This window comes from Mesoplodon mirus, assembly GCF_964341445.2.
Source record: "Mesoplodon mirus genome assembly, chromosome: 3".
In the NCBI taxonomy this organism is placed as follows: domain Eukaryota; kingdom Metazoa; phylum Chordata; class Mammalia; order Artiodactyla; family Ziphiidae; genus Mesoplodon; species Mesoplodon mirus.
The window spans coordinates 122,110,768-122,128,606 of NC_138978.1; the positions used below are offsets into that span (position 1 = coordinate 122,110,768).

Genomic DNA, 17,839 nt, shown 5'->3' on the forward strand with positions numbered 1-17,839 from the left:
AGAGGGCAGAGACTGGTGGGGCCAGTGACATCTCACCAAAGTTGTAAAATGAGGGAAGGTCGTGAGGTCATGTGATCAGGGACTATGGCTTTTGTAACCATACCTGGTGTCGCTCTATCATGATCTCTGTGCCAGTTAAATCCTCAGCTAGCTCCTGGGATGATACCATGCCACCAATGCCACTAAGCCAATTCTGTTGGTCCCTAGAGAAAGAGAATATTGACAAGAGAACCTTGTAACTTGCTACAGAACTGTCCGTCCTTGGGTTTTTTCTCCTCTAGAAAACATTTCCATGTCAGTATTTTCTATCAGGTTTATATACTTCACAAATTTTAGATTTGTTGTGTTCACTTTATAACTTAATAATAGCATTCCCTTGCCTTTGAAATGTTCTTTACTTATTATCTCTTTTGATTCTTGCAATAATTTTGTGTAGAATTCTGGGAATTCTTTTCTTTCCATTTTGGAGATGCAGAAGTTGGCCTAGAGAATGTAAGCAATTTGCCCATGTGCTAAAACTAAAAGCAGACATCTGGAGTAGAACCCAGACACTGGAATCCTAGACTGGTACATATTCCATTACTCCTAATAAGTCCTGTTCCTTTAAAGTGGATGGATCTTGGGTTTAAAGACCTATTTTAGTATAGAATCTCAGGAAAGGCATGTCTTTCTTCTTACTTTTATTCCCAATAGAATCCAGTACATGTTTCTGTCCAACACATACACAGACATAGCACCCCCACCCCCTACTCCTATGCTATTGACTAAATCAGGGCCATTTCCCACTCTTTTAGCAGTCAAGAAATTAGACAAGGAGAGCTCAAGTCCATCTGCTCCAGATGGTAAATGTCAAATAATAATGCATTGACTTAAAAAATTATATATGATGGTCAGATTAAGCATCTCATGAAGAATGCCCTTGCTCTTGCTTGCTGAATAGGAATCAGCAGCTTTAGGGCAGAATAGTCTCTTCTTTTGTAAACTTATTTATTCACTTATTTAAACAACTAAGTTTTATTGGATGTTTACTAAGCACCAAACATTGTGAAAGAGATATATTTGTGTCTTCCAGGAGCTCACACTTTATATTGAAAGAAGAAAAAAAAAAAGGCAAACAAAACATAGACACTAATACATATTTTTAAAAAGTACCAAAAAACAACACTGTCCTAAAGAGATAAAATAAGGTGTTAGAGTTGCTCTGAGGGTAGGGATATTACTTTTGAAATATTGAAGAGTAAGACTTCATAAAGAGAAAGAGGCAGCATTTAACTTGGAAGCTGAATTACAGGTAGAACCTATATATATACAGAGATAGATGAGCATATATATGATTTGGGGGAATGAGTATGGATGCTATTTATTTATAGTGTATGAAAAGCTATAGCTTTCCAGAGACCCTGAATTGGGGAGGGGTTTGCCAAGGGCAACTGCAATCATTTGCCAAAGTTGCCCCCTTTTTTCTTCAAAAGTGTTGCATTGCAAATTACTACTTCCTGAACCCTCAATTCTAAATGATCCTCTCAGCAGACTGATATGATGGGGCAGAATGTGAGAACTGTTCCACAGATAAAGTGCATATTTGCTAAAACGTGATAATGTCTAAAGTCTTTAGCAAGGCAGTGAAACTTCTCCAGGACTTGATTTTAACATTTCTGAGTTTATCTCTTGCTAGTTCTCCTTACACATTTGACATATAAAACCCACGCTCTAGCTGTCCCAACATCATGGATATTCTGTACCTTTCGTATTCTCACTCTTTTGTTTTCATAGTTCCATCTATTTGTTAGGATGTGTGTTTTAGGCTGTATTATGTTCTACCATGGTTATCTGTATTCTCCTTTGTTTCTCCAGCAGACTAACACCCCCCCATATCCTGTAATTCCTGATATAACACCCTATATATAGTATACACTCTATAGAAACTTACTTAATTGGCATAGATAACCTCACATTCCTTCAAACTGAAATATTTCAGTTTGAAGGAATTGGCTTGAAATATTGAAAATGAGAATTTTGTACCTTACTGGAGGTACAATCTGGACCTAGAGGTACACTCCAAACCCAGCAGTGAAGAGCACCTGTACATAGACTGCTCCTAGATGCTCCACTCATGGGTCAGACTTGGAAATTGCCCACCCCACCTGGTGGAAGTCTGCCTCTGGAGCTTTACCTGGCCTGGCTGAGGAACAGGAAGAATTTTAGGTCCTCCTGTAGGTTCTCCTTACGTTCCGCCGTAAGCCCCAGCAGGTCATCCCAGGCCTGATTCAGCTCCAGTCGCTGCCTCTGCAGGTCATCGGTGGCATCTGGGTGGGACTCACTGAGCCGATCTGCTGTCTCTCCCAATACAGCCACCTAGGAAGTCAAGAGCTCTGACAATCAGCCTGGAGTCACACCTGAATCATAGCAAAGGAAGAGTTCCAAGCCCCAGTGGTGCTCCTTCCTCAAATAGACTTCAACGAGGTACAAGAACACCTTGCTACATTATAAAATATTGTACATTTAAGAATAAACCTTTGTAAAAATAAATAAGCAAACAAACAAACAAATAAATATATAAGAAGGCTATCAGGCAGGGTGATTGACTCGGTTGGTGGCAAGGGTCTAATTTTTAACGTGAAAATCTTTTCAATGGAGACATTTTCTGAGCTTCTTTTTGCTTTACATGATAATGCAAGTTCTATGATGTCTCTGATTTTTCCAAAGTGTATTTGGCAAGCTCTAGGGTTCATTTTTTGGTCAGAGTAGGATTAAGCTCCTTCAATCCCTTGCTAAGGAAACTCTGTACCATACTTAGTCATAGACCTGGTCATTTCCTATTTATCTGAGGCTACTGACCTCCAACTGACTTTGGTAAGTTCTGGCCTATTGGAACTCACTAAAGAGGTACTTAGATAATAGGAAGTTCATTTACAATAAATTTTCCCTCAATGTAATTTGGTGCAGCCACTGTGGAAAACAGTATGGAGGTTCCTCAGAAAACTAAAAATAGAATTATCCTATGATCCAGCAATCCCACCCCTGGGCATATATCCAGACAAATCTATAATTCAAAACATACTTGCACCCCTATGTTCACAGCAGCACAATTTACAATAGCCAAGACACGGAAACAAACTAAATGTCCATCGACAGATGAATGGATAAAGAAGATGTGGTATGTATACAAAGGAATATTACTCAGCCATAAAAAGGAATGAAATAATGTCCTTTGCAGCAACATAGATGCAACTAGAGATTATCATACTAAGTGAAGTAAGTCAGAAAGAGAAAGATAAATACCATATGATATCACTTATATGTGGAATCTAAAATATGACACAAATGAATGTATCTATGAAACAGAAATAGAATCGTGGACATAGAGAACAGACTGGTGGCTGTCAAACGGGAGGGGGTTGGGGGAGGAATGGAATGGGAGTTTGGGGTTAGCAGATGCAAGCTTTTCTATATAGAATGGAAAACAATAAAGTCCTACTGTATAGCACAGATAACTATATTCAATATCCTATGATAAACCATAATAGAAAAGAATATAATAAAAGAATATATATATATATATAACTGAATTACTTTGCTGCACAGCAATAATTAACACAACATTATAAATCAACTATAATTTTTAAAAATTTAAAAAGTTTTCCCTCCATGTGAATGGCTCTGGGGCATGCCCTCTTAGTGGACTTGCCTTAGGGACAAGGTAAAAGTACAAGTATGGAGTAGGATAAAAGTACAAGTATGGAGTAGGATAAAACTATAAGAATAAGAGACTCAACAATAAAACCAAAGAAAATGACATTAATAAGTATAAATATGAAGATGAACGTGTTGGAAAAGTTTAAAAGCATGTCTCACCTTTTCCTCCAGGGGTATGAGGTCTCTCTCAAAGCCCTCATGCTGTCGCTGAAGGGCCTGAACACTGAACAAGTCTGAGCCAGGGTCAGCAGCACTGAGGGCCTGGCACTTCTTCTCAATCTGTTCCTTGGTGTCATCTGCTTCTCTGGTACATGAGAGTGAAGAGTTTAAGGATAATAGGCATACTAGAGGCAGACTAGCTGAGTTCACAGAGAAGTCATCACTACCATCATCATCATCTTTTTTAGTGTGTTAGAACTTAGGTGCATTTAATCTTTACAACAACTACTTGAGGCCTAGTTACTATTACCAGTCCCATTCCATTTACATATGAGAAAACTAAAGTTTAAGAGGCTAAGCAGAAAAAAAAGAAAAAAAGTTAACTATTTTTTCAAGGTTATACCACTGCTAAATGGTGGATCCTAACTTTCAACCAGGTAGTCTGATGGCAAAGCTCCATGCTTAACTGTTACGATTCATGATTTTCAATCTTAAGCCATTCTAAACAAGACCTGTCTGCATTTCAGTTTTCCCTTCTCTGAGTATTCAAAAATACATTTATACACAGTAAAGGGGTTTGGTTTTCATTGGGCTTGTTCATTCGTTTGTTTGCTTACTTAGTTGTGTGTGTTTCTTAGTGTAGACACAGATTTGGAAATCAGACATAAAAAACTGTTGAATCAACAGTCAGAGTCAGTGTAATATTTCTTGCCCTCTACTGTCTACTTCTAGCTCAGACATGTAATTACTTAAACCTCTTGTTTCAATTTCAATTTTCATTCACTATCATGAACACATATAAAGACTGCTAGTTATGTATGTACCAGGGCCCAAGCCTAGGTATAGAAAATTGAATTTTGTTGTCTGGGAGTAGCCTATGTGCCAAGTGAGGAATCTACTACTGAAGCACCTGATTTCCGATTTTCTCCAGGAAGAAGGGTTAAATTTATAGCTATGGATCTACTATACTAAGTAGAATTGGCAGTTCTTGAGTGGGTTCTAGAGTAGCACTGCTTTTCAGGTAAAATTCTTACCTGTGAAACATTTGGACAGCATGGGCACTGCCCAACAGCTGGCGCTGTTCCTCTGCCAGCCTCTGCAAGGACCCCCAGCGGGCATTCAACTCCTGAAACAGGCAAACACAGACTTTAGCTAGGGAGCTAACACAGACAGCTCAGTGGTGTCTAAAGACTAGATGGTTGTGGCTAAAACTTCCAAAACTATGTTGAATAATAGTGGTGACAGTGGGTAAACTTGTCTTGTTCCTGATCTTAGTGGATATGGTTTCACTTTTTCACCATTGAGGACAATGTTGGCTGTGGGTTTGTCATATATGGCCTTCATTATGTTGAGGAAAGTTCCCTTTATGCCTACTTTCTGGAGGGTTTTTATCATAAATGGGGGTTGAATTTTGTCAAAAGCTTTCTCTTCATCTATTGAGATGATCATACGGTTTTTCTTCTTCAGTTTGTTAATATGATGTATCACGTTGACTGATTTGCATATACTAAAGAACCCTTGCATTCCTGGGATAAATCCTACTTGATCATAGTGTATGATCCTTTTAATGTGCTGTTGGATTCTGTTTGCTAGAATTCTGTGGAGGATTTTTGCATCTATGTTCATCAATAATATTGGCCTGTAGTTTTCTTTCTTTGGGACATCTTTGTCTGGTTTTGGTGTCAGAGTGATGGTGGCTTCGTAGAATGAGTTTGGGAGTGTCCCTCCCTCTGCTATATTTTGGAAGATTTCAGAAGGATAGGTGTTAGCTCTTCTCTAAATGTTTGATAGAATTCGCCTGGGAAGCCTTCTGGTCCTGGTCCTGAGCTTTTGCTTGTTGGAAGATTTTTTTTTTTTTTTTTTTTTTTTTTTGTGGTACGCAGGCCTCTCACTGCTGTGGCCTCTCCTGTTGCAGAGCACAGGCTCCGGACGTGCAGGCTCAGCGGCCATGGCTCACGGGCCCAACGGCTCCACGACATGTGGGATCTTCCCAGACCGGGGCACGAACCTGCTTTCCCTGCATTGGCAGGCGGACTCTCAACCACTGCGCCACCAGGGAAGCCCTGTTGGAAGATTTTTAATCACAGTTTCAATGTCAGTGCTTGTGACTAGTCTGTTCATATTTTCTGTTTCTTCCTGGTTCAGTCTCGGAAGGTTGTGCATTTCTAAGAATTTGTCCATTTCTTCCAGGTTGTCCATTTAATTGGCATACAGTTGCTTGTAGTAATCTCTCATGATCCTTTGTATTTCTGCAGTGTCAGTGGTGACTTCTTTTTCATTTCTAATTCAATTGATTTGAGTCTTCTCCCTTTTTTTCTTGATAAGTCTGGCTAATGGTTTATCAATTTTGTTTATCTTCTCAAAGAACCAGCTTTTAGTTTTATTGATCTTTGCTATCATTTCCTTCATTTCTTTTTCATTTATTTCTGATCTGATCTTTACGATTTCTTTCCTTCTGCTAACTTTGGCGGTTTTTTTGTTTGTTTGTTTTTCTTACTCTAATGGCTTTAGGTGTAAGATTACATTGTTTATTTGAGATGTTTCTTGTTTCTTAAGGTAGGATTATATTGCTATAAACTTCCCTCTTAGAACTGCTTTTGCATCATTCCCTAGGTTTTGGGTTATTGTGTTTTCATTTTCATTTGTTTCTAGGTATTTTCTGATTTCCTCTTTAGCCACAGCAATCAGAGAAGAAAAAGAAATAAAAGGAATCCAAATTGGAAAAGAAGAAGTAAAGCTGTCACTGTTTGCAGATGACATGACACTATATATGGAGAATCCTAAAGATGCTACCAGAAAACTACTAGAGCTAATCAATGAATTTGGGAAAGTAACAGAATACAAAATTAATGCACAGAAATCTCTTGCATTCCTATACACTAATGATGAAAAATCTGAAAGTGAAATTAAAAAACACTCCCATTTACCATTGCAAAAATAATAATAATATCTAGGAATAAACCTACCTAAGGAGACAAAAAATCTGTATGCAGAAAATTATAAGACACTGATGAAAGAAATTAAAGATGTTACAAATAGATGGAGAGATATACCATGTTCCTGGATTGGATGAATCAACATTGTGAAAATGACACTACTACCCAGAGCAATCTACAGATTCACTGAAATCCCTATCAAACTACCACTGATATTTTTCACACAACTAGGACAAAAAATTTCACAGTTTGTATGGAAACACAACAGACCCCGAATAGCTGAAGCAATCTTGAGAAAGAAAAACGGAGCTGGAGGAATCAGGCTCCCTGACTTCAGACTATACTACAAAGCTACAGTAATCAAGGCAGTATGGTACTGGCACAGACACAGAAATATAGATCAATGGAACAAGATAGAAAGTCCAGAGATAAACCCACACACATATGGTCACTTTATCTTTGATAAAGGGGGCAAGAATATACAGTGGAGAAAGGACAGCCTCTTCAATAAGTGGTGCTCGAAAACTGGACAGGTACATGTAAAAGTATGATATTGGAACACTCTCTAACACCATATACAAAAATAAACTCAAACTGGATTAAAGACCTAAATGTAAGGCCACACACTATCAAACTCTTAGAGGAAAACATAGGCAGAACACTCTATGACATAAATCACAGCAAGATCCTTTTTGACCCACCTCCCAGAGAAATGGAAATAAAAACAAAAATAATCAAATGGGACCTAATGAAACTTCAAAGCTTTTGCACAGCAAAGGAAACCATAAACAAGATGAAAAGACAACCCTCAGAATGGGAGAAAATATTTTCAAATGAAGCAACTGGCAAAGGATTAATCTCCAAAATTTACAAACAGCTCATGCAGCTCAATATCAAAAAAAAAAAACAAAAACGAAGAACCCAATCCAAAAATGGGCAGAAGGCCTAAATAGACATTTTTCCAAAGAAGATATACAGATTGCATACAGGCACATGAAAGAATGTTCAACATCATTAATCATTAAAGAAATGCAAATCAAAACTACAATGAGATATCATCTCACACCGGTCAGAATGGCCATCATTAAAATATCTACAAAGAAGAAATGCTGGCGAGGGTGTGGAGAAAAGGGAACCCTCCTGCACTGTTGGTGGGAATGTAAATTGATACAGCCACTATGGAGAACAGTATGGAGGTTCCTTAAATAACTAAAAATAGAAGTACCATACATCCCAGCAATCGCACTCCTGGACATGTACCCTGAGAAAACCATAATTCAAAAAGAGTCATGTAACAAAATGTTCATTGCAGCTCTATATTTACAATAGCTAGGACATGGAAGCAACCTAAATGCCCATCAACAGATGAATGAATAAGGAAGATGTGGTACATATATACAATGGAATATTACTCAGTCATAAAGAGGAATGAAACTGAGTTATTTGTAGTGAGGTGGATGGACCTGGAGACTGTCATACAGAGTGAAGTAAGTCAGAAAGAGAAAAACAAATACCGTATGCTAGCACATATATATGGAATCTTAAAAAAAAGAAAAGAAAAAAAAAGGTCATGAAGAGCCAAGGGCAAGATGGGAATAAAAATGCAGACCTAATAGAGAATGGACTTGAGGATACGAGGAGGGGGAAGGGTAAGCTGGGACAAAGTGAGAGAGTGGCATGGACATATATACACTACCAAATGTAAAATAGATAGCTAGTGGGAAGCGGCCGCATAGCACAGGGATATCAGCTTCGTGCTTTGTGACCCCCTAGAGGGGTGGGATAGGGAGGGTGGGAGGGAGGGAGACGCAAGAGGGAAGAGATATGGGGACATATGTTTATGTATAACTGATTCGCTTTGTTATAAAGCAGAAACTAACACACCATTGTAAAACAATTATAACCCAGTAAAGTTGTTTAAAAAAAGACTAGATGGGGCTTAAACCCTGGTTGTTTTCATGTTATCTCCTTTAGAAAATGCAGTGGTTTCTTTCTTTCTTGGATAGCTTGAATTTGGGTCTCAAGTCTGCCAATATAATTAAGAAAGGAATTAGTTTTCTTCTGAAACTGATGTTCTAGGGTGGAACAATGAACCTTGGAGCAGCAATTGATGTTGGCTGCCACAGAGATACATTACAACCTCTGAAAAGTGAGTGGAAGATGTTGCCTTGGTAGTTAGAAGGTATTACCTTTCTCTATGAGAAATATAATACCATTCTGCATCTTGAAATGACTAAACCAGGTAGCCTCTTAGAGCCCTATTTTACTGTAGAGAGTAAGCAAATTGTTCCTATGCACTTTCCTTCTCACTCTTACCCCACGTCAATCACTACAAAAGGAGGCAGAGAATTCATCCTCACTGGTTTATGACAACTCAGAGAACTGGACTAGACATTCTATTAATTCATTACATCTCTTATGGAACCACAATTCCAAATCTGAGTCAGGTCTAGAATGCCTTCTTCCCCATCTCTACTACCTATATTCTTCTTTCATCAGATTTTATCAGAGTATCTCTTCCAGTAAACTTTCTTGATTAACCACTTCCCACTGTCATAGCTCCTTTATCTGCACTTTCTTTGTATTCATGCATTTGATCACTGAATTTCTTGTGACGATGGGGGTGTGTGTGGCAATTTATAGATTTCAGATCAGTTAAAATGGATACATGGCTGGACTATCTGAACTACTTCCTTTGACCTTTCCTGTAGCTAGCTCCATACTCCCATTACCTTCTGCATATTCTAGTTGATCTTCAGAATATGAATAAACATTTTTAAATGAAATGAAGATTCCCCAAACCTCGTAGTGAGAAGAAAGAAGGAGCCATAGTTACCTGCTGTATTTGAGCTCCTTCTGGTGTCAGAAGCTCTTCAAATTGAAGATCATCAGCCACCTTGTTGATATCCCTCAGCCGAGGCTCATTGGTCTTCAAATCCTAGGTGGGAAAGTGTATCCAAAGCAGTATAAATCCCCTTCTCAAGAATCTTTCATACTTACCTGCTCATCTTTGCCCCAACGTGGCTACAGGTTAAAACATATTGCTAACTATATTTGCAGTACACAGCAAACGGCCTTCCTCCAATCTGACAGAAAGAAGAGTACCTTTAAACTCCCTGATACCCAGTGTCTATCAAAAACATGACAAGAGAACTGTTATTTATATGGATTATGGAGCACATTAATTTTCCTAGATTTCTCCCTGGATTAAATTATACCATCAAAGGTGTCTATACCTGAGCCATGTAATGTTCTTTGATATCAATACAAATTCCTCCACCTTTTGTGGAATTTCATTGTCTGAGTTGCAATTTGCTTATATTAAGATATGTTGTAACAGCTCTAGGGAATTCATCACCATGTCTATGGTGATGACATTGTTTATTTCACTATACAATGGCATTTTAATGAGTTTTCTCATGGAAGTCACATTCTTGATATTCTTTTATAAATTGTACCCTCTTTTTTCCCCCTTCCCTTTCTTTCACTTCTCTCTCTCTCCATATGTATATATATATGTACTTTATATATCTATCGATTGATAGCTTTGTATAACTGTATTCCATGTGTAAGGAAAGTATCATATGGAAAAGAAAGAAGGAAGTAGTTTTCACTAATTGCTAGTTAAAATAATAGAATGGATCTGAGAGAATAAAGGAGAATGGAAATGTTTTAGGTAGGCAGAAAATTAGAAATTATCTGGTTGTAAAGTCAGCTTGTTCTTCCCACCTTTCCATCCAAATTTCTCCCCCATAATTAGACCTTGCAAGAGTCTCACAACACCCCATCTCAACCTGGGCAGCAGGAACACAAGACAGTATAGGACAAGTTGTGAAGATTCTGGGAGACCAGCACTTCCAGTAGGATGTGGGAGTGGCAGGAACTGCAGGCTGCAAAGTCAGGGTGATTAGTTTCCTCTGCATGTTCCTTCCACTTGTAATACCCAGAGAAATATTTGAAATGTGGAAGTCTCAGTAGCTTTGGGGAGGCTATATAGCAAATATGAAATTAAGGAGTTACTGAGGAGAAGATATGGGGTAAAAGGAGATGATGATAACCCTCGTAAAGCTGTCTAGAGGAGTTAGCTCTTCTTTCTCACCATTTGGAACTCATCAAACTTTTTCTGCAGCTCCCAAACATCATCTAATTCCAGCCCGCTGTTTTCTGCCTTTTTCTCTCGGATCCAGTCCAGCATGTCTCCTGCCTCATAGGCCAGCAAAAACTCATTGTAACGTTGCAATAGATGACGTCTGCGTTCTTCTGCCCGATCCAGGAGAGAAAGGTACCTGGGTGGAGAAACAAAGAGAATGGGAAATGTGGAATAAGAGATGGAGAAAACACAAAAGAGTAGAAGCAGGGTGAGAAAGGGAGATAATGAAAGGGACAAAAATGAGAAGGAGGAAAAAAATCAAAATAAAACAGTAAAGAGAAGAGGAAATAAAGATGGAAGGAAAATAGCATTGAGAACAGAGAGACAAAAGTGTTCCATTTAAAAACAATAAAAATGTCAATGTTCCAACAGTATGACTGGCAATACACCTTCCTCATTCTATAGAAGTGAAAATCTCACATTCCTATTGACAACTGGATATGAAGTAGCCTGCCATAGTCAACAAAGTTCACACGGAAGTCAGAAGACCTTTTGATAACCTTGAAAGAGTGAAAGATTGTCAGGCAGGGAGTCAGAATACGTGACCCTAATATGTGTCTGACCTCTGGCGCTTGACTTAATGGTTCTGGGGTTCCCTTTCCTCATTTAAAAAGTAAAGAGTTTGAATTACCCTAAGTTTACCTTCAGCTCTTAAAATCTGTGAATTTGCAAAGCATCCTTAATCTAACAGATATAGAATCGTAAGACTTGTTTTTGACCAATCTGGAATGTTTGGCCAAACACTGTTCTGTTCTCCAGCCTTCAGAACTTACTGGTTTTCAATCTGTTCCTGACGCTGGGTGATGTCGCCTGGTTCTTCTCGCCTCCGTTGCGGGAGCATAGGGAACTCATCACGGGCAAGTTTCCTGACGTAGACAGCTGGCACAAAGCCCTGGTGATCATCAGCTTCCACTTTCCACCAGTCCTAAAGGAGAGAAAATCCCCACTTCTTCCTTAGTTCTTGGAAAATCCACATATAGGAGAAGTTTTAACCCTCATAACTAAGTCTCTAGGCAAAGGGACAAGCTGATGGCCAGAAGAAGCAAACCATTGCTTATGGGTAGCATATATTTTTTATATATTACAAAGGACATACATCAGAGTTGCAGGAATTGCAGAGATAAGCCTCTGAAATCAAGGAATCTGATATTTGATGCTAGATCCTTAACTTTGATGAGGTTTTCAAAAACTGACAGCCATTCTCTTCATGATGGGGCATTTTGTCCACTAGGAATTCACAAAAAAACCCATAGGGCCAGAACCAAACTGGGCTTTTCGTGGGTGAAGCACCTGTGTATGACAATATTGTATAATAACTTCTCACCGTTCCTCTCCCAGAGCCCCTAAAAATTGTGTGTTGCCCTGAAATTCACCTATGCGAATGCTTTTGCTTAAGTATGACCTTGATCTCCACAGGATGTTTGCTATGCTAACTGCTTGGGAGTTAACATCCTCAGAGAATAATGTGGTGAAATGAAGAAGACTGAGCAAAGAGAAAAGAGGACTGGAACACAGCTTATTTGATAATAAAAATCTTGCTTCTCTAAAAGAATTACTTGGCCTCAGAGTAACAAATCCCAAGCTTTCTTTTTTTCTTCTCAATCATTTTTGGAGATTAATGAAGCATTAGAATATAAAAATATTTCTCATGCTCTTATGAGAAATATATTTAAAATCCTAGACAATACTTTGTCAGTATTCTCACAGTCATAAAGGCTAAAGAAAATCTAAGTTGACAAAAGACTTCTCTTGACCAGGCTCTTCTTAACCCCAGCCATTTTTGTTCGATTATAGGAACACTGGGTCAGAAGAGGAGCAAGGAAAGATGAGAAGAAAGAGGCAGTTTAATCCTGTAAACATATTACAGAATTGTCACTCATGGCTTACATGTCTTTGGGATAGTTACTTAAGCTCTTTGAGTCCTCACTTTGTTAACTGTAAAATTGGTATTATAATCTCCAAAGATATGTACATGATCCTACACGGCACCTGAAGGAAAGATACTGCTCAATAAATTATGGTTATTTAAGAGAGAGAGAAATAGAAAAATATTGGCTGGTTAAAATATGGGTATCTGGCAGGGTTTGGAGAGTAGACTGCAAGAGCCACCTTGTTGATGGGGAGAAAGGTAGAAGGGAAAGTCACCTTGTTGATGGAACTGAGCAGTGTTAATATATCATCTTTCTTCATGGTGACTTCTCGGGGGCTGCGGGCCTGGAAGTCATATAAGGCCATAACCCTCTCTTCTCGAGCAGCTTCCTCCACGGGTGCAGCCTGTTGTTGCTGAACAAAAACAGTAAGCAGAACAAGCCAGTCACCCATAGGAAAGATTTCCCTGTACAGCCTACCCATGGTGGGCCGTCCTGCACCTTACAGGAGAGAGGAGCCCCTGGCTGAAATCTTTTACATGGCTGCCAGTAACAGAGCTATTGCAATATGCCATCTTCAGAGATATCATTCCATCCTAACACTTCTCAGGGAACAGGTGAGTTGGGAAATACAAACACAGAGTGAGCAAGTAAGAATGTAAGTTTTCAAAAACATATTAAATGCTCTAAACCACCAGTTCTTAAGCAGGCAATAAAAGATTGTATACATTCATGTTCCAGAAAATTGTTTGAGAAAGTGAAAGACCCACTATCTCTCATCACATTCTCCATTCCCTGGGTCTTTAAAGCATTTTGTCAAGCAACCGTGGACCTTCTTTTTTAGAGATGAGTGATCTACAGCACAGGAAAGGCCACAGAATTTAAAAAATTGAGAACATAAACTGAGATCAAATATCTTGTCTCTCTCTCCTTTTAACTTGTCCTTTAAGATATAGTCTTCTCTGATTTTCATTTTTCCCAAATATCATATATCTGAGAGAATGAACAAAATATAATCCCTCTTCATAAGCAATGGCCCACACCTTCTTCAGATTGGAGCTGAAGATGTATTTCCCCTTACATATCCCTCTGATTTTGTATCCTTCAAGTACTGCTTCTTCATAACTTACAATTCATAAATCCACCTGTTTTTGTGTAGGCACCCACTGTGCAGAGCTTGAGGAATGCACAGCACCAAAGCTCTGTAAATATATATTGACTTGACACAGTGAGTCTATGTCTTTTCTACTCCCAGTGTATGGATTCAGAGCTCCTCATAAGACAGAATTCCTTGAATGTAAGAAGTGTGTCTCTGTTGCTTCCACTATACTAGGAGATACCCATATCATTTAGTTGATTCCAGCTCCCATCACTCCTCAGGACACTTATTTTCACCTTGCAGTCTAGCCATTCTCACATTCTCAATCGTTTGCATTTCCCATTTCCCAAATACATTTGATTATTTTGTGCTTCATTTCATTTACTTTCATAGCTTATTCACTAGAAGAGCCCTTCTTCTCATTATCTGCATAGTAAACTACCCTTAAAAAAATAAACTGGCTTGCCTCAGCTATGAAAATTTTCCTATCCTCCAGTACTCTTATTTCAAGAGAATGAAACACTCTTTTCTTTGAGATTCTTTTTCCTGTTCATATATCTATTATATGCAATTATTTGTTAAAATTTATGACCTAATAGACTGTAATTTTCCTTCAAGTCAGGATTATTTTTTATTCATGCTTGCACATGGTAGATATTTAATAAGTGTCAGTATAAAAAAAAACTAAGAAAGGGAGGAAATAAATCAGGAGGAAATATAAGAGGAGAGATGCAAATAAAAGAAGTAAGAAAAGATGGAGAATGAAAATATAAAATGAAAAAGGAAAGCAAAAAAATAATATACCAGTGAATAAATGATAGTACTTACTGAGAAATTCTTATAAACTAAATCTCTGTAGGTGCTACAAAGATGCTACAGTGCCTGCCTAAAGATCGCAGGACTTACTATTTTCTATTGCAGTTGCTTCCTGGACTATGTAAAGTAAAAACTGGTAACAAAGAGAATCTCCTAATTCCTTTTCCTCTGTGGTGGAGAATGTAATTCTTGTCATACCTAAGTCCTTCTTACCTGACAGGCTTCTGCCTGATCCCGAAGAGCTTGCATACTGTTTCCAAAAGCCTTCAGATCCACTAGAAAGGCCTCATGTTTCTTTAGAAGAGCCTGAATTTGTTGATGGGAAGATCATCAGAAGCAAATACAGGAAGAACACTAAGCACCCCTGGGGAGTGTTTCAACTATTGTTTTGTGTTATACTTATTGTCCTAATTCCTGGTAAGAGACGCTCTCCACATATAATAAATTTTTTAACTATAAATTTTCAAGTATCAAGAAAATAAGAGTTAAATGAACAACAATATCAATATATTTGCTTTAATCAGAATAAAGCCAAATTGCACAAGTGTTTTCTCAATGCACATCACAGCTGAAAGAGGATACTGCTGAAAACATTGTTTTGTAGGATTAAATACTGGCATAACTTTAGATGCCCATATCAAGTATTTTTAGTGCATAGGGTTTGTGAAATACTATACTGGCTGACCATAGGACAATGAGCAAAACAAATAAATGGATATAAAGGGTAATTATGACCTTTGAAGTTCTTCTTGCCCCAACATGTCTGCCTGACTTTATTACAATAAAGTAATTAAGTGTATGTTAAAACTATGGTTGGTTTGTGAAATCTCAAGCTCAGTCTGGAAAATTTAGGATGGGACCAAGACAGGCATAGATGTCTGGTCACGCCTTTTTGGGCTTAGATAATCTCTAAGAAATATGGATCTCTGTGGGGTTAGGAAAATTTGGTGTATCTTTTGGGATTTCTGTTAACTCAGGTTATCCCAGCTGATGAAGGCCAAAGGTTATCACTCTGGAAACTCAGAAAAATCTGAGAAAACCTATAGTTGTCACACAATCTAATCAGGTACTAATTTGGTACTAGTTTGGTGCGTACTAGACAATATCCTTCCTTGTGCCCACCTTACCCCAGCTGCTTCTTCATCAGCCCCATAGTTAGTGTTGTCTACTATAGGTTCCCTCTCTCTAATCCATGCTTCTGCTTCATGCAGGTCAGCTAGGTATTGCTGGAACTGGACATTAGCTTCAAGATCATTCTGCCGTCTAGCAGCTCGAGCCTGGAGAGATTCCATATTCTCATTCAAACTCTTGACCCTAGAGGCCACATCTTCTGCAGCAAAATGTCCTATGGAGTAGTTATAGAAAAGGAGAATTTTACACTCATTAATGTCCACTATACTTTAATCCTTTTCGTGACCTGGGAGAGAGAAAGGGAGGCATGAGAATGATGCTGCATGTAGCCAATGTGACATTTCACCTAAGTTCCTGGGAACTGGGATGTCATAAGTGAGATTAAGCATCAATAGATGGTAATGGGGGATAGGGTATATGTGTGGTGGTGAATTGGGTGGTACAATCTCTGATATACAGACTGAAAACAAAATACCTATGTGTGGGTACTGCTCAGAGTTCCAAAAATGTGTATTCTCTAGCTTAAGCAAAAATTCAGCAGATTTTCATTTCTTTTCTTTAATATCAATGAATTAAAATTCATTCTTAGGATTGTGTTAAGTATGTTTTTTAGAATTTGGTGAACATCTCCACAGATAAACCAAGAAGATACAGTGAAGTGTTGGCAAAAATCAACAAGCAGGTTTTCATTTTTGCCCATAAAAGAGTTATTACTGCAGGAATTGTTCTCCCATTCTAAACAACTAGAAAACAAGACAGAGTATAAGATACAATGATTTTCAGAAGATAGGCAGAGGAGTGTGACTCCTGAGAGAAGGGAAAGAAATGAGCTATGCCTTATGATTGCCACAGTTTATGCCTGGGGCAGTTTGTAGACTGCAGTGCTGGGAGGACTAGCCCAAATAGAACTAGCAATCACACCATTCTGAGGAGACAGAGATCAGAATTGGGGGAAAACAAGACAGATAAAGCTTGTGGAGCAGAGTACTGAGAAGGATGCTGTACTGGGGATGGAGTTTGGGAGATACACATAGAGGTCCCGTGAAGTATGTGACTGATTACTCCTTTGCACACATGTGTCAGGAAACTCTTCAAGGGTAAGGAAAAGAAGACTGGAAAGCAGTAGGCCAAAAAACTCCTAAGGTCACATAGGGCTGTGAATAATTAAAATTAGCTCCCAACAAAGTGGAAATATATTATAATACATGAGGTAGTATCCTCAGAAGGGTTATGCCTTAGAAGTGGACTAGTCTCTAAATTAGTTCCAGAATAAAACTTCCCTGGAAGAACCATAAGAAAGCAGATTCAAGAACCTCAACGATTGCAAAGCTAAAGAAACAAACACCACTACACCAAGTTATACTGTAATCAAATTGGTGCAAATTGGTGAAAAACAGTGATAAAAGAGTCAGAGGAAAAAAAGACATTACATACAAAGGAGCAAAGATAGTAATGAGAGGAGACTTCTCACCAGAAACTCTGCAGGTCAGAAGACAGTGCAGCAGCATCTTTAAAATGCTCAAAGAAAGACAATATCAGCCAAGAATTTTATATCCAGTGAAAATGTGTTTCAAAAATGAAAGCAAAAGGAAGTCTTTTAGACCAAAACAAAAGCCCACAGAATTTATTATTAACAGGACTTCACTACAGGAAATGTTAGAGGAACTTCATGTAGAAGGAAAATTATGCATGTAAAAGTATCAAAGTAGATAAAGGAATGAAGCCCTAAAATTGAAAAAAACCTCATAAATTTGGCACAGTGATGACAGGTCAATTCAATCTGAATCATGCATACCTTCCTCTACCATTTTGTTTCCCCTCTCTGTTATCGCTTGGATGCGTGGCTCATGGCTGGCAATATTAGCCTGGATGACTTGGTGTCTGTTCAAAAGATTCTTGGAGGCAATCAGGTCCTTGCCTAGAGATAAAAATAATTTCAAGGTCATTGTTATAGTGCACCGAATAATAAGAAGCTACTGTACTT

At 38.4% G+C, this 17,839-nt stretch overlaps 1 protein-coding gene across 2 annotated transcripts in view; it reads right to left on the reverse strand.

Annotated features, from left to right (window-relative positions):
- Window positions 1-17,839, reverse strand: part of SPTA1 (spectrin alpha, erythrocytic 1) — a gene marked incomplete at its 5' end in the record, with an annotated part of 76,554 nt that overhangs the window by 34,096 nt on the left and 24,619 nt on the right. For both annotated transcript variants that reach the window (XM_082613441.1, XM_082613440.1), the window contains 11 exons: window positions 104-203; window positions 2,174-2,355; window positions 3,856-4,000; window positions 4,890-4,981; window positions 9,628-9,729; window positions 10,891-11,077; window positions 11,715-11,866; window positions 13,087-13,224; window positions 14,938-15,030; window positions 15,852-16,069; window positions 17,651-17,773. In XM_082613441.1, the coding sequence (XP_082469567.1) occupies window positions 104-203; window positions 2,174-2,355; window positions 3,856-4,000; window positions 4,890-4,981; window positions 9,628-9,729; window positions 10,891-11,077; window positions 11,715-11,866; window positions 13,087-13,224; window positions 14,938-15,030; window positions 15,852-16,069; window positions 17,651-17,773 (1,532 nt within the window). The remainder of the gene's footprint in view (window positions 1-103; window positions 204-2,173; window positions 2,356-3,855; window positions 4,001-4,889; window positions 4,982-9,627; window positions 9,730-10,890; window positions 11,078-11,714; window positions 11,867-13,086; window positions 13,225-14,937; window positions 15,031-15,851; window positions 16,070-17,650; window positions 17,774-17,839) is intronic.